The sequence below is a fragment of the Hippoglossus stenolepis genome, chromosome 5, assembly GCF_022539355.2.
Source record: "Hippoglossus stenolepis isolate QCI-W04-F060 chromosome 5, HSTE1.2, whole genome shotgun sequence".
NCBI lineage: Eukaryota > Metazoa > Chordata > Actinopteri > Pleuronectiformes > Pleuronectidae > Hippoglossus > Hippoglossus stenolepis.
The window spans coordinates 11,442,790-11,469,558 of record NC_061487.1 but is presented as its reverse complement, the minus strand read 5'-3'; the positions used below and the strand labels follow the sequence as shown (position 1 = coordinate 11,469,558).

Sequence of the window (26,769 nt, the reverse complement as noted above, 5' to 3'; positions counted from 1 at the left end):
CTAGTTAAAATCATTTAGGAAGAGCTGGAAGAGCTGGAAAACATGGCTTGGGAGGGGGACATGCATGGATGGATGAATGAATGAATGGATGAATGGGTGGATGGTGTTTATTTTTATTATTTCAAGCATACAATTTTAAGTAAAACGCACATTTAATTGTGCGTTTTACTGTTATTTCACTGCTGATTGTTAGTTTACTAATTTCATCTCATCTGCCATTAAATACAATGTTTTTAACAGAATCCCACAACGAGCAGCAACATCTGGAGCTGAGAGGAGGCATCAGCAGCCAGGTATTAGTTAGTGAGACCTTAGAGGGGGGGGACATACAGGTCCTGGATCACGAGCATCCACAACCATTTCAACAACAGTCTGTGAGATCCACTTTCTCTGACCATTCACCTGAAGGAACACATAGTCTGACAATCATTTGGATCCTTTCTGAGATGTGTTCTACAACCACTGACATGAATAGATACAGCAGTGAGAAGAGAGCAGGTCACCCCCTACCCGAGCAAAGAAGCAAAGGGAATTTCCCTGAAAGGGCCAGAATGTGGGTATTTTAGTTATTAGTAAATCTGGAATGATTTTTACAGCAAAAACAACCTATAAACTGAGATTGACTCATAATAATAAAGAAGCAGGTTGCAAAATAATAACACTCACTGCTAAAACTCTCCAGAGAGCTGAAGGGAACTGCAGTTAAATGATTCAGAGTGATCACCAAAGTCATTAGGGTTCATCCTCTGAGGAACATGTATGACTGCACAAAACCCTACAACGAGGATCATTTCTCAGTAACAGCACCAAAGTTAAAAACAACCCTTTCATTATTTCAGCCTATTAAATTGACTTCTTAATAAACTTGTTTCTTTTAATTCATCTAAATTCATCACAGAAAGCAACCATCCACATTATATTTTCTAAAGCTGCGAAATAAAGAAATGAAGTTTTCATCACACAAAACATTTTCATCGAACCTTTTTATTATTTTGTGCATCCACCAGACTTTGAGAATGAGAAGTTGAAGGTGAAGATTCCCTGAAATCATCGACGTACATAAACTTCAACAAGCAACGAGTCTTTGTTATATCACACCTCTGCTCCTCTAACAGTTCTCTCATGCATCTGCAGTCTGATTACTAGCTTCAAGGCACACATACATATTTAGTATATACTGCTTCTCATACAGTGTTCACACTCAAAATGAAAACCATGTGCAGCAAACTTTACTCTAATGCTTCTGTTATGTTTTGCCTTATTAACACAGACAAGCACTTAGAAATATCCTCCTGACTTGTTGCTGTGTTGGCATAAAAGGTTTAAGGATGATTCCAAGAACCAACAAGGTCACAGACATGAAGTGTAAAATTAAACTCTATGTGTTTGTGACACCAGTACCAGACCAGAAAAGTCACTTTGCCATTTGGCATGTGGCATTTTTTCTATTTCCATATAAATTGTATTATCGGTAACCCATCCGTGTGTTGATTTCTGTCCTTCATCGTTTGTTCACTGCAGCAGTAAATATGTCAGTCGTCTTCATCGCTTGGTTAATGTTAACCTCCAGTGCTCAACTTATTCTGTAGACGGAGAGAAAATAAGTTAAAACCAATCATAAAAGAGAAATGAATGAAAAAGTCAAATGTGACAGTATATGCAGAGTCGTACTTTCTTGGTGTTGTCCACACACTGCATGTAGGCTGAGGCTATGCTCGAGCAAGACAGAGTTTTCCCTGTGTTTTCCTTGTAGCATTTTAGAATCTGACTCTGCAGGTCTCCACACACCGGCTGCCTGTCGAAACGCCTGAGAGAGCACAGAGGCAGAGACGTGCAAATGTCAAACACCACGCTGGTTCTGTGGTTAATGTCACCAAACAGACAAACTATTGACTATTGTCTCATGTGTAATGTTTAACTTGTTGCACAGGTCACTGCACTCTGTAAGCTTACCAAGCACAACATTCATCCCAAAGTCAATTGTAGAAAGAGTAATAACATCAGTGACTCACGCAAACCGCTGGTGTGTCTCCTCTTTGCCCTTCTGGAAGCTCTCTGCAGTCACTTTATAAAACTCAGTGCACTGTCACAGACGTAAACACAACACACATCACCTTCCAGATCAAATACGAATCAGAAAATCTGAAAAGACCCTCATATAATTATTTTATTCCCTATTTATATATTCATTTTTTCAAACCTTGTATAAGTAATTGGATAGTGTGAGGAGGTTAAACGTAAAAACTGTTCTTTCTTTCTTCTTTCTATTGTTAGAAAAACCAATACAAAATTGTAATCATAAAATCATTGAATAAGATTGAAATCTGTCAAGGCAACGGAGAGCTGTCTTTGCTGTGTCACAAATAGAATAAAATCATACACAGAGTTAAAACTAAAATACACACAGAGATAAAGTAAGAAACAACATGCATATTTTTAAAGTAGGAAGTCAATCACAGCTCTTTAACATTTTCATTTATTTAAAAACATTAACACGAGTCACATATTTAGCTATTTACACTTTATTATCCTTTGCTAAAACAATTTAATAATCTAACTGTAGTTTAACATTAATCTAGGCCATAGCACCACTTAGTGGTAACAACTGATCCATGCAGCTTCAAATAAATGAAGAGTATCAAAAAAGTGAATTTACCTTCGTTTCAAGTTTTGCGATGTGTTCCTGGTAGAGAGCATCTCGTTTCTGCAGCTGTTTCTCCTTCTCATCCAGCTGATGAGCCTGTGTCCATAAACAATTTAATAACATCAAGAATACTTCTAAAACCAGGATATACACTCTATACTCTACATTTCACCATTTTCTTATTAGAATAGTTTACAGGGGGAAATTAAAATAACGAACTTGGTCTCCCTGCATTAACTCAACATATTTTAAATGTGAAATTTTTTTACGTGAAAACTAATTAATTGCTCAGATTCCACCCAAAATGAATAATTTCTACTTGTGGCTGCTGTGGCTCAGCAAAGCTACATAGTGTTACTTTAATACCAACAGCTGTTTTTTTTTTTTTTATGTCCCATCTCTCTTTTCTGCTTAATGTTGTATTGTCTCGTCTGAAACCTTTAGGGCTGCCACCGTGGACAGGTCTCCATGGAAACAGAGCTTGTTGGAGTTTAGTTAGAGAAGAATGAAAGTGAAAGATTAAAACATGCATTCTCTCCCGTCTTACCTTCACCTCCATCCTCTGAAACAAGACAACAGGGCAAGAAAGAGGAACAGTAAGAGGGGTCGCATTTACAAGAGATCCTCACACTCACAGTACTGTGCACAAGCTTTAGGACCTTTAGATATTTATTCGATACTGAAACAGACAAAACCCACAGAGATCATGTTCTCTAAAGAGCTAATGGAGAACTGGAGCTGCTTTAACCCAGAGGATGGTCACAGTTTGTTGTGTTTGCTGCAGTTTGTATGAGGTTGATTGATAAATAAAACCCTTTTCATTTTAATGCATTCGAACATTACTTTCATGGACTAAACCTTTTGCACAGTACTGCACATAAATGACATGCATGTGTTTTTTCTGCTTACATAAAGCTGCACCATGAGCCTCTGGTCCTCCGTCCTCATTCGCTCCTTCATGATGGCGTCCGTCAGCTTCTCCATCTGCGCCGACTTCTCCGCCCCCAGTGTCTTCTTCACCTGCTCCTCTACCTGAGCCTGAGCTGCAGCCGTGGCCTCCACCTGAGCCAGAGCCCTCATCTCCACCAGTCTGCACATTGGACGCACACATCACATGTCAGAACAGTTTCTACTTGTGACCCCATGGCCTCTTTCATACAGTTTACATATAATGAGTTGAAGCTGTCAGTCCATTAATGGACTAGTTGATCAGAAATTCATCGGCAGTAATTTTGACAGTCGATTAGTTGTATTATATGTATTTGAACTAGAAAGACATAATATTTGCTGGTTCAAGATTCTCAAAGGGATATTATAGAGTTATATTTATTTTGTCTTGTGAAATGAAAATATCGACGTTTCAAACAGTTTTGGCTACTTTAACTTTGAATTTGTTCCACATGACTATGTATTTATTTTACCATGTTTACAGAGGAGTTTGGTGACAAAAATTGTGCTCAGCTTGAATTTACTTCTACTTTATTTCACCTTGTCAGACACACACTAGACCACCGCCCACCCCCTCGTCCTTACTGTAGCAGCAGCTCCTGTCTCTTCTGGTTGATCTCGTCCTCCAGACTTCTCTGCATCTCCTCATGGATCTTCTGCCTCAGTTCTCCCTCCACCACTTCAGGAGAAACAGGCAACGCTGTTTGTCACACGAAGGAGAAGAAATTCAGGAATTTATTTTTTAATTCTTATTCAGCAGGAAGATAATTTTTCATATTACAAAATTCTGGCAAAACCTCCATAGTTTGCTATAACTTAATATTAAAAACATTTGTTTCTTCAATGAGTCTGTCAAGGAAAACATCCCATCATATACACTGTCAGAATAAATATCTAATCATTTTATTACTGATTTTGAAGGAACGTGTGTGAATGTGTTTTTTTAGATATTTATAGGGATTTTGTCTTTATTTACTGGACAGCAAGCGTGAAAGGGGGAAGACACACAGCAAAGGGCTGGGTCAGAAACTAACCTGTGGCTGCTGCAGGGGGACTCAAGCCTTCCTATGGGGTACCCGAGCTACCAGGTGTCAAACCTGTCCCCCTGAGCTCTGATAAACCTCCACACACCTCTACGGGCACATGAATACGTCACACAAGTGGATATCAAACTTACTTTTTGCAGGTGGAGCCACTGAGATGACTTCATCCTCAACAACAGGGGGCAGAGACAGGATGGGGGCGGACTCTTCAGGAGCTGGAGCTGTATCACGTGGAGGTGGCTCAGACAGAGTTGGCATTAGAAGCTCCACGAGGGGGTCACTGACCAGAGGTGCATCAGCAGGCACGACGGCCAGCTCCACACAGTGACAGGGCGGGCAGGGCTCTTCAAAGGTGAGCTCTGGAGCAAGAGGGGGGGCTGCTGCTGCTGGCCCTGGAGGAGGTGGAAGCAGTTCACATGGAGGTGGAGAATCAACAGCTGGAGGCAAAGCTGGAGTCACTGATTCAGCGGGAGGAGATGGAGGTGGAACCAGTGCACATGGAGGTGGAGAATCAGCAACTGGAGCCACAGCAGGAGGAGAGGGAGTTGGTAAATCAACAACTGGAGCCACAACTGGAGTCACTTCTACAGCTGGAGGAGGCAAATCAACAGCTGGAGCCACAACTGGAGTCACTTCAACAGCTGGAGGAGGCAAATCAACAGCTGGAGCCACAACTGGAGTCACTTCTACAGCTGGAGGAGGCAAATCAACAGCTGGAGCCACAACTGGAGTCACTTCTACAGCTGGAGGAGGTAAAGCAACAGCTGGAGCCACAACTGGAGTCACTTCTACAGCTGGAGGAGGCAAATCAACAGCTGGAGCCACAACTGGAGTCACTTCTACAGCTGGAGGAGGTAAAGCAACAGCTGGAGCCACAACTGGAGTCACTTCTACAGCTGGAGGAGGCAAATCAACAGCTGGAGCCACAACTGGAGTCTCTTCTAGAGCTGGAGGAGGTAAAGCAACAGCTGGAGCCACAACTGGAGTCACTTCTACAGCTGGAGGAGGCAAATCAACAGCTGGAGCCACAACTGGAGTCACTTCTACAGCTGGAGGAGGAATCAACAGCTGAGCCACAACTGGAGTCACTTCACAGCTGGAGGAAGTAAAGCAACAGCTGGAGCCACAACTGAGTCACTTCTACAGCTAGAGGAGGCAAATCAACAGCTGGGCCACTGAGTCACTTCTACAGCTGAAGGAAATTAACAGCTAGAGCCACAACTGGAGTCACTTCTACAGCTGGAGGAGGCAAATCAACAGTGGGAGCCACAACTGAAGTCACTTCTACAGCTGGAGGAGGCAAATCAACAGCTGGAGCCACAACTGGAGTCACTACTTCAACTGGAGGAGGCAAAGCAACAGCTGGAGCCACAACTGGAGTCACTTCTACAGCTGGAGGAGGCAAATCAACAGTGGGAGCCACAACTGAAGTCACTTCTACAGCTGGAGGAGGCAAATCAACAGTGGGAGCCTCAACTGGAGTCACTACTTCAACTGGAGGAGGCAAATCAACAGCTGGAGCCACAACTGGAGTCACTTCTACAGCTGGAGGAGGCAAAACAACAGCTGGAGCCACAACTGGAGGAGGCAAAACAACAGCTGGTGCCACAACTTCAGCTGGAGGAGGTAAATCAACAGCTGGAGCCACAACTGGAGTCACTTCTTCAGCTGGAGGAGGCAGGACTACAGGCTCCAGCTGAAGATGTAGTTCAACAGTGGGTGGAGGTTGAACTGCCTCAACAGGTAGGGTTGAAGGGACGACAGTTTCAAGAGGTTCGACAGCAGGAGCAGCAGCAGCAGGTTCAGCAGGTGGATGAGCTGGTTTCACAGTTTCAGAGAGCAGAGATGGAGCTAAAGGTTCAGGTGGAGTTGCAGCTGCTGGGGGCGACTCCACAGGTGGAGGAAGGACAAAAGGTTCAACGACTTGTTCTGCAATAGTTGGTGTAGAAGATGGAATTTCTGGTGCTATGACGAGGGGTTCAGGGGGAGGTAGAACGACTGGCCCCGCTGCAGGAGGACCCAGTGGAGGAGAAGGTGCAGGCTCCACATTTGTAGCGACTGGTGGAGAAAGTGGGGATGGAGGAGGAGGTGGGGCTAAGACAACAGGGTCAGGTAAAGGTGTAGTTTTTGTCTCTTCAGGTGGAGGAGGAGCAGGAGCTGTTGCTTCAGATTCCAGAGTGGTAGGAAGGGAGTGAAACTTTACAGGAGGAGGAGGCACTAGTTTTACAGGCGGAGGAGGAGAAGCAAGTTCCAGTGATGGAGCCGTGGATGGGGCTTCCTGAGGAGGAAGAGGTGGTTGAGGTGAGATGAACAAAACAGGAGGAGGTGTCAGGAGTGGCAGTATGTCATCAACAGAGGGGGCGGAGGGTGGAGCGGGTGATTCAGGTGAGTGTAGAGGAGGAACTCCATTCTGTGGGAGGTGAGGGCTGACCACTGAAGGCTGTTTCATCCGGTTGATGACTCGGTCCGACAGCTGGAGAGAGAAATAGAAATGTATTGTGGTGAGCGCCACCTGCTGGGCTCATCAGGTGTATTTTCAAAATAGTGGCCAATTCATTTTTTGTCCATCAACTAATTAATCGAGTAATTGTTGCACCTCTACAAAGTACAATACATGTTTCAAGATGTGCAATGTTTCAATTGCCCCCTGGTGGCTGGCTGCCGTATAGGCCACAAATCCCACCTCCAACACAGGACATGGACCAAAATAAACAGTCAGAGTATATATGTCAAATAAACTTATCTCAAAGTTAGTTTCTGTCATTTTAGGTAGTTCTTATCACACTGACGTTTTTTCAAGTGTATAAAAATGGGGTCAAATGTCGTGACTGACAGCTGAGACTGACTCGTGATTGGTTGAGAGCCTATATGGGCGGTGCCTTGATATTGAGGCTCCAGCCCCAATTGCTAAGGTTAGAATTTACTTTAACTTTTTCAATAAGATTATACTTTGATGCCAATATCTCTACACTTGTACTTTCGCTGAATTAATAAATGCATGAGTTTTACATGTAATGGAGTAAATGTAGATAAAAGATCTGGTTAATTCTATCACTGTTGCTGTTGAGACGTGTGACACAAATAAACAGGTCAAGACACGATAGAAACAACAACAGAGAGGTTCTACTGATATTCACATTTAGAAAACTATTATTATGAATGAATGATCTGAGTATTCTGTTTTGTTTAAGGCAATTATCTCTGATTTATCCATGACCTAGGTCTAATATTTACTTCATTCAAAAGCTGTGGTTTCTGACACTGAAAACTCACTTTCTGACCCGAACTCGGCTCAGAAACAAAAACAGCTCAACACTGGAAATTTCTGTTTCACGCCACATGAAGCTAATCCAATAAAATGCTTAATCATAATCCTTCTTTAGCTATGCAGGGATATATTACTTTCCTAAATTATATATTATTATTGGTATCTTAAAAACAACTCACAGTTAACTTTAGATGATTTTCAAATTAAGAAAAAAGTAATTTCTTTGTATATCCCAGCAGTTTTGTCCTGATGTAGATCTTAGAAGCTTGATTGCTCCAACAAAAGTTTTTTAATAATCACAAGAAATTAGGTTTTGACAGATAAACAAATGCTAAAATACACAGATTATTGTTCAGGTCAAAATTGTTAAAAACATAAAACTCTATTCTCTAAATGGCAAAATTACAATGTTATGATTTTATTCTTAGATAAACAAATGATTTTATACAATTAGAACACTTAATGAGAAAAGCACAAGCTCATATTTTCTCTAGTTACAAGTTAACACAGCACAATGTCACTGACAGAGGTCAATATAAGTTACAGATCTTTTCCTATAATAACTACATGATTGCTGAAACTTTTCAATCACATTTCAATATGCAGCTTTTGTCTTGTGTAAGAATTTAGGAAAAAACTAAACTGCAGCATGTATGAAATAATAATATAATATTTTAATGTTGTCTTTTAAAGCAGAATGGTTTCTTTTCCGTCAGAGGCCTATGTTTGTTTCTAGTTTTTTTAATTAAGTTCCAGCAATTACTCTTTTAAATATTTAAAAAAGGTAAAGACATTTAAATTCAAATATAGTAGAAAGAGGATGTAGAAAAGATACATAAGATCCAGTGGGCAAATGTACACAATTATTCACCAGCTATTATTCTGATTATTCTGATTATTAAGCAGTTAACTTGAGAAAATGTTGCCTCATCCATGAAGATTACTGTTTAATGAAGCAGATATTAATTGGGAATGTTTCATTGTTTGATTTAGATTAATGAAAAGCAAATTTTGATCACGATTAGAAACTATTTAGAGTCTAAAGATCACCAGTCAGTGTTGATGCAGCTGTGGACGAAGTGTGTGCATGACCCTTTGGAATAAAGTCTCAGTTTAAATCCCATGCGAAGTTTTCCTGGAGCTTCCACTCACCCGGATGCCCTTCACAAACGCTACTCCGCCTGCCTCACCCTCTTCTCGGGAGAGGTGACTATGGCTGTTTCCCCCCATCCACACACCACCTCTGCACCAGTCTGTCAACCAGGAGCGTTACTGTAAATACTTAATCCACCAAACAACGTGGATCACACAAGTCTGCTGCACACCGATATCTGCCCTTCCCACCGCCGACTCACAACTATAGCTGCTCCTATTGGCTGCAGCTGAACAACAGCTCACCGGATTGGCCGCCTGGGTCATGCAGCCAACGCCATGCAAGAGAACATCGTGTCCCTAGCTAAGAAATTATTATATCTCTAAACAAACACACCCCTTTGTGGGAGATGCAGTCACATCAGTTGAATAATGATCATTTGTAGCCATGTTGTCGTTTTATTCAATGGTGTGTAAATGAGCAGGTTTATCCACATGTCAGTCAATAATGCTGATCCATTACACCTGAGACAATATGACAAGAACACATGAAAACTTAATAACACAGCATCTACATGAACTCCACTAATGTAACAGTCCTGATTTACAGCATCACATCAAGTGTGCAGTATAATCCTCCTGATCCATGAGATCAATCAACTGTCACTTTTATCAAATAAATACTCAAACGCAAGATCAAAAGCTGCATCACAATTTGGCATCTATGCATTCTGAGAAAGTACTATTGTTACTGTTAGGTGATATTCTGTGTATTCAATTGACCATCATACAAATAAATTATATAAAAAGACAAAACCAACAACGTATTGATCCTATTAGCTTATTATTCTGAGCCATAGGAGCTACACTGTTGTCAAGAATCTATTAAAATACATCAGTGAGCGACACTGTTACTGAAATTACAATGAAAATAACCTCTGTGGTGTATTTTGAGTGATTCCCTCATACACCAACATCATAAAGCCACAACATTAAGCCTCACTGCTCACTAAATAATCCTGTTGCCATACTAAAGCACCAAATGTGGATGAATATATGGTCTTTACCAAACACACTACTTTCTCCTGTTTGAGTCATTTCTGATAAAAACTCCAGCGCCAAGCGGATGTTTAAATGTATATAACCTTTGAAAAATATGAAATTCTGTTTATGTGAACTGTTTTTAAACCAACAATAATCAATTAAAGTTTTGCTTAAAACAGTGATGAAGGTTCATCACAATCTCCTGGAGCAAAAATTGATATAATCATCGAATGAAAACGCTTTAAAAATCCCCCAAAATATTATATTTACTGTGACACAAGAATTTGAGAACTATATCACTTTAAAAGTTGATGATTTGAAAAATGATTAATTGTAAAAATAACTCATAATTATTAACTCATTAGTTATCCCAGCAATTATTGATAAATCAAACTTTAAGTTATGATAAAATAGTTGGTATTTAAAGGTCCTGTATGTAACATTCAAAAAACTAGTTGTTGCTGACACCAGTGGCCATTGAGTGAACTGCAGTCAGCGTCCTGTTGCTAGCACTCACTTTGTAACTGGAGCTGAGAACCCTAAATATAACACAACTCACATTTCACTAAAGTTTCAGCAGAGAAAAGAGTTTGTATATTGTGGAGTGACCTCACTGTACTGAGCAGATGTGGTTTGAGACAATGAAAATGTTAAACCAACGTCAGATATGAACAGATGAGAGCAGAAGGATGAGGAATGTTAAGACTGTAGGTGATTCACAACTAGAAAGTAAAGAACTAAAACATGTTGTTGCACAGTCAACACTGTGGGGGATGGAAGAGGCTTTGGGCCAAAACACATTATACTTCGTTCTTCCCTGGAAAAATGGTCTTGGAGGTATTTACGTATGAATCAGGCCACCGGCTGTTACCAGGCAGCCATGACGGTTGGAGGAAGGTTTCAACCTACATTGGCCATAAAATGTGATAATACATGTTAAATGCGTCACAACGTTACATAGTCTTGTGCCATTAAATATCCAACTGAAAGAGATTGTCATTAATTTGAGGAAGTGTTTTAATTCTCTGTTTTTGGTCTCCACCAACCCCCGAGGGAAAGATCAGCTTATTTAGCTGCTGAACTCTCCACTATGATCACCAGCCAGTCACTAACTGTGTCTGCTGCATGAGGCCGAGCAGTTGATGGAAAGTCATTTTAGAGTTTTTGGGTTAAAAACAGCTGCCTGCTGCGGCCGATAACACTGCTGATGGGAGCAGAAGTAAAATAGTAAAGTTATGAGCAGTAAAAACTAAAAACAAAGAGCTAAATGACACTAAAATGCTGCACAATTGGGTCATTATTCTCCATAGTTGCCTCACTCTAAGTGACCTCTTTCAGCAGCAGGTCAGGTGATAAATTAAAATATTGATCGTGTGATCAATTGAAATATTGACATGTTACAGCTGCTTTAAAAGGTCTTTGGGCCGAGCGACACAGACATGGCAGAGAAGGGAGAGTTTTGAGTGGTGAACTAATACATTGTAGGTTTTTGTCTTTTCATGCAATTTTAATAACCAATATACAGAATATCACCATCCATTAACCCGCTGTATGTTTTTGTGTGTGTGAGCTTTACTATCACCAAAATAATTGACATAGCTTTATAAAAACTGCTGCAGGGTCGCTGACCCAAAGCAATCTGAGAGTCCAACACAGTGGCTGTATTTCAAGTAGTTTTGTCTTCACTCCGCCTTCTTCTCCTTGACGCTCGGTCCACGCAGAGCCGACTGCACGCTGCTCCACACCTCCGTGTACAGCAGCGTGCCCAGGAAGACCACGCCGGTGCCCACCCAGTGCCAGGTGGTGAAGGGGTTTTGGAAGTACATGATGGAGAAGATGAGGCTGAGGAACTTCCTCAGTGTCACCACCAGAGTGACGGTCAGCGAGGCGCACTCGGTGGTCAGGATGAAAACCCCACGGATGCACACGTACCTGGAGACGCTGGTTAAGGTCTGCAACATGATGGTTATTGTGTGTTTAGAGTGTATGGACACATCTATGAAGAGTAAATCTAAATGTAAATGTTATGCAATCTTAAATAATGTAACAAATAAATTGTGATGTTATCCACAATAGAGCTGTGGTTCTTGAGCTTTTTTGGCATGTGACACGGTATTGTGTGAGATTGTCTATTTTCAGTGGTGAAAACAAAGTTATCTGCTTTCAATACTTTAAAAAAGCAAATTGTGGTATTTCTCTAGTTTTGAGCATGTTTTTTTTTCCATTTAACACAATATATACGGTATATTTAATGTTTTCACATGTTGTTGGTTTGTTTATTTGTTTGTCAGCAGGATAAATCACAAACTACTGAACGGATTTCCACGAAACTTGGTGGAGGGATGGAACATGAGCCAAAAAAGATGATCATGAATGTATCTTCATAATATTAGCACTTTTTCTCGTAGATTACAACCTAAATATCATAAAAATATCAGATTTGTTTTCCACTTTGAGTGGCCCCAACACTTTTTTTTTGTCAGGATACTGTGTGATGACGTTGATCAGCAGGTAGAGCCACATTATTGGCACAGACACTCCGACCACAGGAACCACTGCAGGAGCTGCAGAGAGGAGAGGTTTATTTACATCAGTGTGAGATATGAAAAAGTCACAAACATGAACGTTTCCCCCCCCGACTCACCGCTCTGACTGAAGTGGAGGCAGTGTTGGTAGATGTCTGTGGAGAGGAGGAGGAAGCCCGGCAGAGGGAGGAAGTGCTGAAAGAGACAAGAAAAAAAAGAGACATTTACATGAATCAACCTGCATCAGAATAATACCAGTTATTCACACAGCGGGGAACAGAGGCTCAAAAGAAGCTTGAAGTTTCCTTGCAGGCATTTCAATGTGTTGTGCACGTCCTGCGTGTCCGAGCAAGAGCAACACTCACATTATAGAAGAGAGCCTCTTTGGAATGTTTCCCATACTGCTTGTACAGCGTCTCCTGGAAAATACCCATCCTCGCAGACATCAGGAGAGCAAAGGTCAACATGGCGATACCTAGAACAGAAATCCTTCCATTAGCAACACTGCTTATTCTTTGAGGGTCGTGGGAGAGAGAGTCCATGTTGCCTATGGGTGATTTTGGAGTCGCTAATCAGTCCAACCTGCTTGTGTTTGGACTCAGAGAGGAAGCTGGAGTACCCACAGAAAATCCAGGTACGTGGAGAAAATGCTAACTCATAAAGAAAGACCCTGACTCCAACAGGGACTCAGACCCTTCTAGTTGTGAGGTGAGAGCAGCAACCACTGCACCACCATGCCGCCAAAGAACAGAAATGAAAAAGAAAAACTTTGGTTTTACTACTTGGGAAACTGTTTCACTTGTGTATGTGTGTGTGGTCCGAGTATTCCTCTTGTTGTGGGGACCTAAATCTCTTTACACAGTCACATTATGGAGACTTGTCTTCCTTATGGGGACAAAAAGTAAGTCCCCATATCGTAAATCTCAGGTCTTGAGGAAATCAATGTAAATAAATGTTATGTCCTCTGATGCCATAGAGACACGACTGTGTGTGTAGTGTAGTTGAGATCAAAAAGAGCTAACAGCAAATGTTTGGATGAGTCAATCAACAATCAATAATAACTAGCAATAATTCTGATTAATCATTTATCAATTACCACATTTTCACGAGTTCCAGCTTCCTCGTCATGCAGATGTGTTGATTTTTCTCTCCTTTATCTTTTATGACATTGTAAATAAAACATCTTAACCATTTCTGGCAATTTATCAACTGAACAATAAACTGATAAATAAATTTAAAAAATACTCATACCTCAATAGATACTGTAAATAGATGAAAATCATCATCATAACCCCAAATAAAATGCCATTTTCTGAGCCAGAACTGACCTATGAGCCAGCGAACAAAGGTGTAAAATCCCTCATCTCCTGATCCCTCAGTGGCCACATTCTGCAGGAGAAAAAACAAAAAGTCATAAAAAGGTATTAGTAGTAGCAGTAGTAAAAATTGCCAGTCAAGATATATCAAGGTATATTCAGAGAGAAAACTGTATATTGTGTAAAAGCATTATATTGCATGATAACCGGGGACTGTGGTGCAGAGGACTCACCACTTGTTTGGCAGACATGATGGTGCAGATGAATATTCCAGCCGAAATTAAAACTATAGACAGATATTTACTGGCCGAGTACCTGCAGAGAGACAAGGTGGGACACAAATCACTGCAACACATCTACATGGAGGTGCACGGTGAGGGTGCAGACGAGTGTCAGAGGAGACATTGATACCTTTTCTTCAGGATGACTATCCCCAGGATCATGTTGGCGATGAGTGATCCCTGCGGAGAAACAAGCAGCAGGTCAGACCGGGGTGGAGGTGATGGGTGGGGTTTGTGTGAGAGGTGAAGGTGAAAGGAAGGAGCTCATACCGATCTGAAGATCATGTGCAGTGGCATGGCGATGTTGAAGTTGAGAGCGTAGTTGTTGATCACGCTGACGGTGAAGAACATTGTCACCATGATCACGTAGTTCCTGGGAAAAACAGGCATAAGAGGTTTGTTTTAATGTCTGTTCATCTTTTCTACAATGGGAAATTTAAAGGAGACATATTTTTTTCAGTTAAACCCTTGACGTCTTCAGTAGCTGCTACATTTGTAGAGAACTTTAGAATGCATCGTGTGCACTGCCTTTTTAATACAGCATGGTTTATATACACATCGCTGCTGATTGGGCAACACCTTTGACCTCTCTGGAAAAGGTTGACCAATCACCTGATAGGGATGGTGGGTTTCTTCCTCCCAAAGTTGGCCTGGAAGATGAAGCCTTCCAACGCGATGAACAGAAACTGAGCGAAGGTGACGATGTTGCCGCATCCTGGAAACTGTCTAAAGAAAGAGAAGAAAACAACAACAGATGAAAACTTGTAATATGTTGTTTATTTACTGTCTGGTCTCCTGTTGTAATAGGATTACTGAGGTGTTTTACAATCATGTAAATCACTACACTCGCTGTTGCTTTACTAAATTAGAGCAATAACCCTAATGAATGAAAATACAACTTTCTACTGCACCAGAACTAACACTGAACCACAATGCGATTAGAAATCGAGGTTTTTAATGTTGATTGTAATCTATGTGGAAAAATGTCATCATTTCAAGAAAGAGTTATGGTTGGGAACTTTTGATATATATTCATATAACGCAACATTTTAACAGTTAAAACTTATTTGATTGGAAATGTCTTTGAGCTTTGGTCTGTTGAACTGACTGAAGACACTAGTTGGGCTTCAGGAGACTGATCAGGATGTGTGAGTCATAATAACCTCACATTATAGGGAGCAAATCATTTTTCTAGGAATGCAAACAGTACCAAAAAATACCAATGTTTCATACAGAGGAGGCAGGATCTTGTTTTTTGAGCTTGTATCTTGATATAACTTTTGGTCATTTTGTCCAGGCTTATTTTACATACTAATACCAAGCATGTGTGGAACTATCTAGAAAGCTTTGTTTGTTAAAACTCCCAAATGACCTGAGCTCGCTTCTCTCATTTAAAACCAGTACATACAGCACAGGATCCAGTAACTGCTTTACTTTAACATCCGTCATGTACGCACAAATATTGGCAGAAGAACTGGATTCAGTTACTATTTACACACTTCCCTCAAACTAGGTGTTCCCCTTGGAGATTTAAAATCTTTACTATGCGATGTTTTTATGAATCTTGTGTTTTATTGTTGTTTTGTTGTGGCTGGTGATTAATTGTTTGTTGCTGGGTGTGAATGTTTCCCAGGCCTCTCTTGGAAAAGAGATCCTGATCTCAATGTGACTTCCTGATTACCTAAAGATTAAATCAATAAACAGTCTCACCTATTTAAAGTCATCAGGGAAACTTTCTCACACAAATGACTTGTAGTAAAAATACTTCTGATGCAAACATGGATTATTATTTATACTCTCGTCTGACTTTAAACATTAACACCGGTTACACAAGCTCAGAAGCATGACAACGCTGCTCTGCGCCTCGTGCACATGTTAACACTTGTTAACAGGCTGCAGGTTGAAGTGCAGACGAACACAGGTGAGAACGACATGACGGCGGCGGCGGAGTGATCAGAAGTTTGTCACGGACCTGACGAGCAGCTCCAGAGACACCACGTTGCTGCAGCATCCGACAAACACCAGGACGATGGCGAACACTGTCGCCATGGCGATCCGCCGCAGAGAAAAGACGCGTCCCTTTATGAAGCGCTGAGTGATCGGTGCATTTCTGCAGACGAGCTGCGGCGTGAGATCTTTCCTGCTTCCTCAACAACTCCACGTCCGAATGCGAGATGGTGCTCTAAGTTACCGCGAGCGCTCATGGGAGTTGTAGTTCTTCTGGGACGTCAATGTAAAAGGAGTCCTTACTGTCCTGCTTGTCTATTGCCTGGATAATGAATAGAAGGCAGAGGTCAGCAGGAGTAAACATCTGCGGGACATAAATAAGAAGGAGAATAAATGAATGAGTTGTGAGCAACGCACTCACTGCGCAGCTGCGTGCGTGACGTGCGGCGTCATCAGTAGAGAGGTTTTCAAGACGAAGAGGCCTCACTCTGCCTGAATTTACAAGCACCAGCAGAAAGAACAGGAAATGGCTCAAACCTATGGGCTGTATCCGTTTAACTATTGACGTACGTTATCAAATCAATGAATGAAATCTCCTGAAAATTCAATTTAAAGAAATTTAAACAATAAGGAAAGTCAAAAGTAATGAAGTTGAAAATAAATGGAAACCAATTAATAAAACGAAATTAATGTTTGTTTTGCATGAGTGCAGGCTTTAGACAAGCAGCTTCCCTACATAGACGATCTTTGGCGGACAGCGTAAAGACGTGGCTGTGGAGGACGTGTCTGTGGCACAAACCGCTGGTCCACTGCTGCGGAGGCATCAACACTATCCTGAGCCTCAACGTTCAAATCCGCGGCTTTGATCCGCTGAGTTTCGAGTGCTTTGGTCGTTTCTCCAGCGGACGTCACCATGATCTCCCTCACAGACTCTCAGAGTAAGTTCCGCTTGTGCTGTTTCTCTGCTTTGTTTCTCAAACCTTTTCAATCCGGTTCATGTGTGAGGATCAGAGCCCAAACCCTATTGGCTGAGAGCAGTGTGACGTAATGTGTCATACGTCATTGTAACTTGTTTAAACCAAATAAAGTAGGGATAACTCATATATGTTTTACGTTATATTTTTTCATTGTTATTTTATATTCTTTACTTTATATGTTTTCATTATTACATTATAATTTTACGTTATATTTTTGTATTTTAACGTTATTTTTAACTTTATATGTTTTCAGAATTAGGTATATATTTATTATTATTAAGTTACATTTTCTTTATTACATTATATTTTCATTATTACATTATATTATTATCTTTATAATTTCCATTATACTGTTCATATAGGCTCCTAGTTTTTATTCAGCTCATTCATTCAATAAAACTCTAAACTCTCTAAATACACAATGGTCCTCGCCATGGAAGGATTACTGGAGGGGCACAGGGGCCCACAGGGTCAGGGGGCCCCAGTGCTGGAGCCTCTGTCTGAAGTGAACCTTTCTTGTTAGAAAGTTAATTAAACAACGACAAAAAAAAAAGAAGCTAAATTACTTCAAAGATACACAAAACAAATACAAAGATACTCCATTACTCCCCATTACTCCAAAAACAAGCAACATTACTACAAAAAGATTCAGACTTGGGTTATCAAGTCAATATGACCCATAGACTGTAAATAAAGATGGACAACATGACAGCTCCCCAAAAATGAAGCCATTGAATCTTGATTGACCCCTGGTGGCTGGCTGCAGAACAGGTCACAAATCCTGCCTCCTCCATGTTAGTGGATACAACCTGAGCCAAGCTAAAAAGTAATGGTCAAATAAATTTTTCTCCAAGATAGTTTCTGTTGCTTTAGGTAGTTTTTATCACAAAGATGTTCATTCAGGTGCTTGTTTATGATTAGTTTGGTTTTAATTATTGATTTGATGCTATGAAAACCGGGTGAAACATCATGATTGACACCTGATTCTGATTCACAATAGGTCAAGTGCATGTATCAGCGGGACCTCAATACTGCAGCTCTCACAAAATGATCAATCGGAGGACATGCATTAATTGATTGATTGAAAGAAATGATCAATTGACTAACCGCTAATTAGTTTAATTATTAGTTTCAATTACGTTTTACTCATTAAGTTGTATAGAGACTAATATTTACTCCATATTTTGCAGAGGGTTCTGTTATTCATTGTTTGAGAACTGTCACTGTCATGATCTTTGTTATACTCCACAGCTGTCGCTTTGTCTACAGAAGTTAAATTTTTGTTTTGATAATACTAATGTACGATGTGTGATATAACCATGTGCACACACCAACAAATCCTTTGTCTCTTAACGTCTCCAGAAATCGGGATGGGGCTGACAGGGTTTGGCGTGTTTTTCCTCTTCTTCGGGATGATGCTGTTTTTTGATAAAGCTCTCCTCGCCATTGGAAACGTGAGTTGATCCCTGATGTCAACACACTGTCAAACATCTCCCTTGTGTTGACTGAAAGATGTCTTGACCCGTGATGCTCTCTGTGTTTGTTGTACAGATTTTGTTCGTCTCTGGTCTGTCCTTCGTCATCGGCCTGGAGCGCACGTTCAGATTTTTCTTCCAGAGACACAAATTCAAAGCCACCAGCTTCTTCCTTGGAGGAGTGTTGGTGGTTCTGATCGGCTGGCCGATCATTGGAGTCGTTCTGGAGATCTACGGTTTCTTCCTCTTGTTCAGGTCAGCAGAAAACAAACTCTCTGTCTTCCTATTCTTGAATGAATGTGAACTGATTTACCTCTCCCCTCATTCTGTGTAACAGGGGATTCTTCCCAGTGGCAGTGGGCTTCATCAGACGAGTTCCTGTGATCGGCTCTTTGCTCAGTTTACCTGGGATCAGTTCTGTGAGTATCACGTCCACCAATAAACCAAGAAAACTGAACATACATTTCAATTATTTGAGATTAGCCGTTTTGAGGATTCATCACAAATACTCTTTAGTCACCTTTCAAAGTGGGTCGGTCTATCTCTCTGAGTCTGGTTCTGCTGGACGTGCATGGTGGGAACTGCTTTACAAATAAATCTGAATTTAACTGAAGTTGTCTATGTAGTTAAAGGATATATGTGAAAGTTAAATCCTGAGCTGTTGACAAAATGTTCATGGGAAAACATGAATTAAATGAATGATAGATATATAAAAGTGTAAAGATATTGAATTAAAGAATAGATGAATTCAGTGAAACTGTTTTTTTGGGGTAAAAACTAAGGGTTGTTAGATTAATTGGTCTATTCTTTTGATGAATTGATTCAGAACATTGAAATTTAAATTTTCTCACAGTTTGAGGTGATGCATCTTGTTTTATTGGAGCCAAAATTCAAAACCCTATTCAGTTTACTATGGTATGTGTGAAAAAGAGCTGGAAAAGGGAACTGGTTTGACATTTTTGCTTAAACAGTTATCAAAAGAATAAAACAGGAAAGACAGGGAGCTTTATTATAGTGTTAATACCACACTGACACAAATATTTGCTTGAAATTAACCATACTTAAATTTTACTTACAGTAATTTGACATTGATTAAATATTCACTTTAAAAGTGAATATTGTTCTACTCTTGTTGATTTTACTATTATTTATACAATTATTTTTTAATAGATAATTATTTCTATAACCTAAAACCAGGCAGATATGACCTGTATAGACCTGTATATAATCTAATGGTTTCCAGGCTTTTATCAGAGTGAGAAAGAGTTAAAGTACAGCGTCTCTGTTGTTGTGAACTCGGCCTCCTGGGCTTCTACTCTGAATCTGTTAGTGTGTGAGGCCTTCACAGGTTCATAAAGACAGTCAGTGTTCAACATGATTCACTCAGTGTAGCTCTGTGCTGAATGTGATACACTGTGACACACTGTACTGGTCTCAGCAGAGCAGATATTTTACAAATCTGTCGCCTCTTCAGAGAAAAACTTTATCTCATCTCATGATCCCGTCAACATCTGTTTTATAATCCCTTTATTTCTTATGTAAGTCTTTCTAATGGGTCAGACCTCCTTCCCATCAGGCCGTTTTGGTTTTATATGAACGCCCCCCCTAACTTTTATTGTTTCAGAACCAAGTCTGTACAAAACAATTGTAAACTAAAGGAGAAGTAGAGTGGTTTCTTTTATACTGTCTGTCCTTTCTCTGAGGTGAAAACACAGACACAACTAGAATGTCACTAAGTGAAGCAAATCCCCTAAATATGGCAGATTTTTTCCCCAAGGATCCAAGATTTATTCCCTGGGAAAAGGGTGAAAAGGGTGAAAACGTTAAAAACACCCTGTCTCGTAATGTTTAGAGACATTTAAGGGGTTTGTTCTTGGCCCACGTTCAACCCTCCCACCAAGTTTCATGGAAATCTGTTAAGTAATTTTTGCGTAATCCTGTTGAGAATGTGAACAACAAAAAAGCAAATGGACAGAGGTGATAACATATCCTCCTTGGAAGGGGTTATTATATCTATCAGAAAGTTAGTGCATACAGAGTTTTGCGTAGCATTTCAAAAGGTTTTTTTAAATATACAGTGTATCTACATCTGTATGTTGGATGTATTTTTTTGTGGCCTATAACTAACCGTGTTTTGTCTGTTTCATTTTCAGCTGGTGGATAAAATTGGTGAGAGCAACACGATGGTATAACAGTGGGTTGTTTCCTATTGGAGGAGAGTTTTAAGTATTTATCATAGCTTCTAACAGTTACTGTATATTTTGGTCATTGCCACTCCATGACTGTGAATCATCATTTATTTTTCTGCACAAAGTTTGTATGTGGACATTTGACTGACGTGAAGTTACGTCTGTCAGATGGAAACAGTTTTGGACTAAGTTACCATGACAGATTTTTTATTTTAAAGATTGGAAGCAGGTCTCCCTTTTTTGTATCATTCCAGTCTTGATATTTATGGACTGAAAATGTGGGACCACTGGATCAACTCCCAGAGAGTCTGGGGCCTTTTACAGCAGCCACTCCTGCAGATCGTGCCTGAAAAACTCACTGAGAGCTTTTTTCTATCAAGTGTTACTGGAGTTTTGTACATTATACTGAGGTGGAGCTAAATGTCACTGAGGTTGGTTAAAGTTAGAAGAAGCTTGTTGTGGAGATGTTGAACTGTTACTTTTGTAAATGCAAACTTGAAATAAATTGACTTTCATACATTCTTTTATGTGTTTTTTTTGTTGTCACAGTTTTAAATATGTCACCAAGGATAATTTATTACAATAGATTGTACTTAATGTGCGTCGGTTTTACCTTTTTTATTTGATTTCTTTCTTTGTTTCCCAGTGTTGTGTCCTGCAGATACCCAGTATTTACAGAAATACTCAAAAGTTACTATGAAAAACTTTTGTTCTACAGAATAAACAGTGAATGCAGAAATGATGTGCATTTATATATTAAAAATAAAATGTTTATTTTCTCAGTTAATGTGATATATATGTGGTTTTATTTTATTTTAATTTAAAAGATATCTATTATATAGTTTATGGTTAAACTGTAAAATACAACAACTTTGGAATATTGCTTTTTTTATTATTCATATATCCGCCAAAATAATGGTATCAGAATTATTTTTACTCCCTACTATCCACAAGGGTCCCCATAAATCCATATCGGTTGGGGGACCACTGGTCACCTGCCCAAAGAGTTAGTGATAATATCACTGAGAGAGACACACTGACTGCAGAGGATGAACAAATCAACCACAATGAGACAAAAACGATCGACAAAGAAAACACAAAATAACAACAGAATGGCATCAGAAAAGATCTACAAGCAGATGCAAAATGAGTGAAAGGATTTTGCAAACCTTTGCCAAAACTAACACTCTATCATGTCATGTCAAAGATCTGCTCCAAACCGTAATGGGTCATGACCCACCCCTCCACAAAATTACTTGGAAATAGGTTCAGTAGTTTTTGAGTAATCCTGCTAATGTCAGACAGACGGACAAATAATGAGATAGTGAGAAACAAAACCAGAATGGCTCTCAGTAGAGCACAAACCTCCGCCAAGGCCCAACAGTCCCCTTAAAATCAATCAAAATGCACCAAATTACACACAAATTACAATTATACATGCCTGATTTATTTTCATCAAGAATAAATTATTCACAGTGAAATCAGAAAAGATTTCAAAAATAAGTAGGAAAAAAATGAAGGGTTTGCCAAAATGTAACAGTTTCTCTTTTGACCCATGTCCCATCCTCCCACCATCTATCTTTTGCGTGATCCTGCTGACAAACAAACAAATGGACGGAACACAACCTCCATGGTGGAAGTAATTACCACATTTTGTGTGTCTATGTAGTTTTGAGTGCAATTTAATTTTTTCCGGGTGTGGAGGGTGACGGGTCCGTTGTCTTCTCTGTTCATGACTGTGAATGTTGGGCTGTGTTGTAAAGTGCTACTTTTATTTTGAAGTCACGTAAATCTGTGTGCAATTGATGTGCAAAAGTGACTTTTGCAGTATGACAAGTAATGACTCAAGCATCCTTTTATAGGAAACATCAATAAATTCACAAACATTTGCAGCTTTTACCCGATCTCCAGCCTTAGGCGTCCTGCAGGTGTCTACACCCACATACAGGCTGTCATCACCTCAGCTCCATTCATAAACTTTCACCAGTGTCAACAGTGACCCAGTGAAGCTGCTGCTGCTGCTGCTTCTAATGAGGGACCTCAAAGTTTCAAACTCTTATATGTGTGTGTGGTTAATGAGCAGTGACAGTTTTAATAGCACCTGTCATCTTCGTCAGCTGAAAGACAGTTTAATGTGTGACGTGATTTACTTACACATCAGCCCCATCACTGACGCTGGTGATGAGGGGGTTTGTTATTATTAATTAATTAATTATTAATTATTAAAGAAAAGAGAGGAGCACAAATCAGAAATCAAACATTTAGACTCAAACTGCAGCCTGCGGGAGAGCAAATTAACGGTAAGCTATTATTATCATTATTATTATTAGTTGTAATAATTGTTGTTTTCTTATTCCATTCACAAAAGTTGAATTAAGATTTTTCTTCACTTTGACAGTCTGTGACAATTATAATGTGAATTTAATTGTTTATATATATATATGTATATATATATACATATATATATATAAAATATATATGTTTTTACCTGAAGTCCCAATATTCACTGAATGTAGAATATATATGCTTCATAGATGGTCTATACTATATTTATAACTATTGTTTGCACTGTCCCGTTTAGTTGCAATATACAGGGAAGTTGTGATGATAGATAAATGAATTATCTTTCTCCAAAATGGATTTTTCAATTACATTTAATTAATTGATTTGAGTGTTATTTAACTTCCAATGTGTGTGTGTTAAGTGGGTTAATATAAAATGTGTGTTTTTGATCATTTCACATGATTAAGCACCATATACACATTCAAAGTGCTTTATCACACACTATAAAGATGTTTTGGGCAGAAATAATAGTTTGGTATATTTAGGAGCCCACACATGGAGGCTGGTGAACAGATTAATGACAATAAGGAACAAAGCTGCATTAACATAAAATATAGTATAAAATCACAACAAATACATAAAATATCATAAAATCTATAGGGAAACTGCAAGATCTGTTTCAGTATGTGTGTATTAATCAACACTTGACATGTCCTATATCTGTGTACACTTGTCATAACCCATTTATTAAATGTCTAAACACTGCTTATAAACATTTATTTTATTTTATTGAATTATTTGCTTGTGAAAAAGGGGCAGATTACATAAGATTATTCTACTTTCTGCTCCTTTTCATTCAAGATTTGCATTACGTTTGTGTTTGCATTTATATTGTTTTGTTTGGTCAAAGAATGAAATAAATTTATAAATTAAAAATATAATAAATTAGGGAAATAAAAATAAAATGTTTTCAACTGATGGGAAAATATAAGTTTGTAGCACTTTTTAAAATTATTATCAGTCATACAATTTGTTTGATTTTGAATCAAACCAAATGTCGTTCCAGAGTTCAACGATGTCTCTAATAGTCTCGTTGTTTGTGGTGATGTTGGTGACTCAGTGCTGGACGGCTCCACAGGTGAGTGGCAGCTCGCGTCTCTGGGTTTTATAATGAATGTGTAGAAACATCAGTGTGAGATGAAGCTGTGTTGTTGATTTTCCAGAGGAGGAACTGGACTCCACAGGCCATCTTATACCTGAAAGGAGCACGTAAGAACACATTCACAACACAACTGCTCTGTTTTTCGTGTTTTTTCCACAGTGGCCATACTGACATGAGGTGGTAAACACAAGTGTCGCTCATCACTCTCATTAAAGCTCATCGTCTTGTAAATGAAAACGTGATAGTGTGATTAGTAGCAGATTTGTTTACATGATAAAGATGGCTGCTGTGAAAAGTCTGCACAAAGAGAGAAAACAGTGTTGGTGTTTTACAGAGGGACATCGCTCAGTGCTGCAGCGAAACAGCCGAGACAAAGATGACACTTCACTCTCAGGTGAGTTTATATGTAACGCAGACATACAGATATCCTATGATTAAAATGTTATAAATAAAAAAGTAAAAATTACATTTCAGTTTCACTGTCCAGTAATTTAAAGAAAAAAGTTGTGTAAGCAGTAGTTGCTGTATATTTGGTTCTTAAAAGCCTGTTAGATGTCTAATAAGTCCGATTTTTAAAGGGTTTATAAGTAGGTAAATTATACTGGTGGATTTGAATAATATTGTACTGGAGGGATGTTTAACAAACTGGCAACAAATGGCTTATAATTGAAATATTAAGTGATTATTATATCCACTCGTTAATTAACTTTTTATAAAAAATAAAACATCAATATCAGCGGTTTGAAAGTAGATATTTATCTCATTAAATTAAATGTCAGCTTTCATATATCAGCACATTTATTATTCGAAACTATGAGGTTGATCTTAAGTAACTGTCTCTTCCTCATATGTGGCCAGATGTTTGCTTGTTATTTCTTTCCATCACATGTTTTAAATGTAGAGTTTCTTTGCCAAACGTTCATGTTGTGCATCTGTGCAGTGACTCACAAACTGAGCGGTGATGGACTGGTGTTATCTTGGGCCTCATCCGTCCTCCTGCAGCTTCTGCAGCGAGCCGTGGAAGAAGGTACAACCCAGAGCGACGTCACCAACACGCTTCCTGACAATCATCCATCATATACGTGTTTTCTTCCTCAGGTGGACACAAATTAGACGATTCCCCAGATGAACATTAAACATTACTGTTGCTGAACTGAATTGTAATAAAATGTGCTAGATGAATAAAAGTGTCTTACCTGTGAGCTTTTATTGTTAAATTATGAGCCATGTTGAATTTATTGTGTTTATCTATATTCTCCTCGGTGAGATTTAAGGTATGTGTTCAGCGTGAAGGGGATTTCCTCCTTTCACTGTGGTTCAACTTGTCAAGGGTGAAATTTAAGTTTGTCAGCTTGAAGCGACAATTACGTGATTCTCACCGCACAGTGATTAACACCAGGCTAAACAGTTAGACATCATCACATTGTCCACACGGGGGTCAGCGGAGGAGTCGGCCCACTGAGTTTTATTAGACAGAGCAGCTCGACCCGGTCGTGAATGGGTCAAACGCAGGTCAGCGGGGGAACTCAACTTTCATCCTGATTCTTTTTAAACATCAATCAGAATAAAAGTACATTTGTTCACGTAAGGGCTCCTAAATTAACAATTTTATGCAAAAGTAACCATTCACATTTTTTAAAAGTTCACAATGAGGATTACTGACTGGAGATTTTATAATCTGTCATTGAAATGATCTTGTATAATAAAGTAGTTACAGGAATGTAGCTCTGATCTAGGAATCTACATTTAGACTTGAACTTTTAGAGCTGATTTTACTAGTTTTTTATTTACAATAAAAGTGACTCAGACCCAGACCCTGTAACTGTGGTTGGAAGGTTTAAGAGAAGAAATATCACATGGATTAATGATCTGCATCACGACTTTAATCTTCTGTAAACTGAGGTTAGATCAGGGCTCCAATACAGCGACCCAAATGAATGACTCATTGAATTTCTGCCTTTGTTCATACATAAAAAAAGAGTTATGACTGGCGGGGTGCAAAAGAAGATGCTCCTTGTGAGACTGAAATTATCCGGAGGGGCTGTATGGGACAACGCAAATGTCTGAGTCAGTTGCTGCGGACATTCACCCTGAGTAGGATGAAAAGAGGTGCTATACATTTAGAAGACGCAGACGAAGATGTGGAAAGATGATATTCCAAAGCTCTTGGTGATGAGGGCCCGACGCCGGTGTATATGGGCTGTGTTGAAATTATTCGTCACGTCCTGCCTCCTGCATCCTCTACCCAGAAGCCACCCCTCATCTGAACGCTTTGGACATTTTCCTGTTGTTGTGACCTCTTCTGACCCAGAAAATCTCCTGCTGCGCCCGGATAATGTCCAAAAAAGACTATTCTGGCGTCTTTATTGAAACCTCCCATACGACTTCTCTCTCTAATTCTCACCTTAAACCCGAGGCTCTACAATATTACACACTGGAAAACAACAGGCAGGAATCTAATTGAATTTTTCTCATATGTGTTAATAAAGTTAATTCAACTTAAAATATCTGGTCTCTATTTTCAGAACATATAAATTCTCCTGAATTGAAAATGATGAGTTGCATGAACCGACGA

At 39.4% G+C, this 26,769-nt stretch overlaps 4 protein-coding genes across 9 annotated transcripts; 2 read left to right on the top strand and 2 right to left on the bottom strand.

Annotated features, from left to right (window-relative positions):
• Positions 1 to 968: 968 nt before the first annotated feature.
• LOC118109240 (proline-rich extensin-like protein EPR1) lies at positions 969 to 9,280 on the bottom strand. 3 transcript variants are annotated; one of them, XM_047339764.1, is made up of 11 exons: positions 9,056 to 9,280; positions 6,214 to 7,108; positions 5,857 to 6,180; positions 4,770 to 5,615; positions 4,178 to 4,292; positions 3,554 to 3,734; positions 3,192 to 3,206; positions 2,657 to 2,740; positions 2,013 to 2,083; positions 1,672 to 1,807; positions 969 to 1,583 (listed from the first exon to the last, which is right to left on the bottom strand). In XM_047339764.1, the coding sequence occupies exons 1-11, from the start codon at positions 9,131 to 9,133 to the stop codon at positions 1,560 to 1,562; spliced, it is 2,769 nt and encodes a 922-aa protein (XP_047195720.1). In that variant the 5' UTR covers positions 9,134 to 9,280; the 3' UTR covers positions 969 to 1,559. The 3 variants fall into 3 exon arrangements, with proteins under 3 accessions (XP_047195720.1, XP_047195718.1, XP_047195719.1); XM_047339762.1 differs by having other exon boundaries at positions 5,857 to 7,108; XM_047339763.1 differs by lacking the exon at positions 3,192 to 3,206 and having other exon boundaries at positions 5,857 to 7,108.
• A 158-nt stretch (positions 9,281 to 9,438) lies between these two features.
• Positions 9,439 to 16,981, bottom strand: slc35b4 (solute carrier family 35 member B4). 3 transcript variants are annotated; one of them, XM_047339766.1, is made up of 12 exons: positions 16,845 to 16,981; positions 16,526 to 16,600; positions 16,134 to 16,430; positions 14,774 to 14,887; positions 14,432 to 14,534; positions 14,292 to 14,341; positions 14,114 to 14,195; positions 13,893 to 13,953; positions 12,930 to 13,039; positions 12,684 to 12,759; positions 12,528 to 12,603; positions 9,439 to 11,971 (listed from the first exon to the last, which is right to left on the bottom strand). In XM_047339766.1, exons 3-12 carry the CDS (start codon positions 16,208 to 16,210, stop codon positions 11,722 to 11,724), a joined length of 999 nt encoding a protein of 332 aa, XP_047195722.1. In that variant the 5' UTR covers positions 16,211 to 16,430; positions 16,526 to 16,600; positions 16,845 to 16,981; the 3' UTR covers positions 9,439 to 11,721. The 3 variants fall into 3 exon arrangements, with proteins under 3 accessions (XP_047195722.1, XP_047195721.1, XP_035012081.1); XM_047339765.1 differs by having other exon boundaries at positions 16,530 to 16,600; XM_035156190.2 differs by lacking the exon at positions 16,845 to 16,981 and having other exon boundaries at positions 16,530 to 16,817.
• On the top strand, positions 16,907 to 21,271 carry LOC118109242 (vesicle transport protein GOT1B). Of its 2 annotated transcripts, XM_035156192.2 has the most exons (6): positions 16,907 to 17,046; positions 18,448 to 18,539; positions 18,637 to 18,815; positions 18,898 to 18,979; positions 20,714 to 20,729; positions 21,004 to 21,271. In XM_035156192.2, the coding sequence occupies exons 1-6, from the start codon at positions 17,022 to 17,024 to the stop codon at positions 21,021 to 21,023; spliced, it is 414 nt and encodes a 137-aa protein (XP_035012083.1). In that variant the 5' UTR covers positions 16,907 to 17,021; the 3' UTR covers positions 21,024 to 21,271. The 2 variants fall into 2 exon arrangements, with proteins under 2 accessions (XP_035012083.1, XP_035012082.1); XM_035156191.2 differs by having other exon boundaries at positions 20,714 to 21,271.
• A 1,654-nt stretch (positions 21,272 to 22,925) lies between these two features.
• On the top strand, positions 22,926 to 25,313 carry LOC118110048 (spexin prohormone 1). The gene is made up of 5 exons (XM_035157602.1): positions 22,926 to 23,049; positions 24,099 to 24,170; positions 24,256 to 24,301; positions 24,529 to 24,588; positions 25,135 to 25,313. The coding sequence occupies exons 2-5, from the start codon at positions 24,108 to 24,110 to the stop codon at positions 25,305 to 25,307; spliced, it is 342 nt and encodes a 113-aa protein (XP_035013493.1). The 5' UTR covers positions 22,926 to 23,049; positions 24,099 to 24,107; the 3' UTR covers positions 25,308 to 25,313.
• The last annotated feature ends 1,456 nt before the right edge of the window (positions 25,314 to 26,769 follow it).

Coding starts and splice junctions, on each gene's coding strand:
- LOC118109240 (XM_047339762.1), bottom strand. CDS start 9,133: ATGGGGGGAAACAGCCATAGTCACCTCTCCCGAGAAGAGGGTGAGGCA. Junction 4,293..4,769: donor AGTGGCTCCACCTGCAAAAA/GTAAGTTTGATA, acceptor TGTGACAAACAG/CGTTGCCTGTTTCTCCTGAA. Junction 3,735..4,177: donor AGACAGGAGCTGCTGCTACA/GTAAGGACGAGG, acceptor TCCAATGTGCAG/ACTGGTGGAGATGAGGGCTC.
- slc35b4 (XM_047339766.1), bottom strand. CDS start 16,210: ATGGCGACAGTGTTCGCCATCGTCCTGGTGTTTGTCGGATGCTGCAGC. Junction 14,535..14,773: donor AAACCCACCATCCCTATCAG/GTGATTGGTCAA, acceptor TGTTTTTCCCAG/GAACTACGTGATCATGGTGA. Junction 12,760..12,929: donor AAGAGGCTCTCTTCTATAAT/GTGAGTGTTGCT, acceptor TGTCTCTTTCAG/CACTTCCTCCCTCTGCCGGG.
- LOC118109242 (XM_035156191.2), top strand. CDS start 17,022: ATGATCTCCCTCACAGACTCTCAGA. Junction 18,540..18,636: donor CTCTCCTCGCCATTGGAAAC/GTGAGTTGATCC, acceptor TTTGTTGTACAG/ATTTTGTTCGTCTCTGGTCT. Junction 18,980..20,713: donor GTTTACCTGGGATCAGTTCT/GTGAGTATCACG, acceptor TTTCATTTTCAG/CTGGTGGATAAAATTGGTGA.
- LOC118110048 (XM_035157602.1), top strand. CDS start 24,108: ATGTCTCTAATAGTCTCGTTGTTTGTGGTGATGTTGGTGACTCAGTGC. Junction 24,171..24,255: donor AGTGCTGGACGGCTCCACAG/GTGAGTGGCAGC, acceptor TTGATTTTCCAG/AGGAGGAACTGGACTCCACA. Junction 24,589..25,134: donor AGATGACACTTCACTCTCAG/GTGAGTTTATAT, acceptor GCATCTGTGCAG/TGACTCACAAACTGAGCGGT.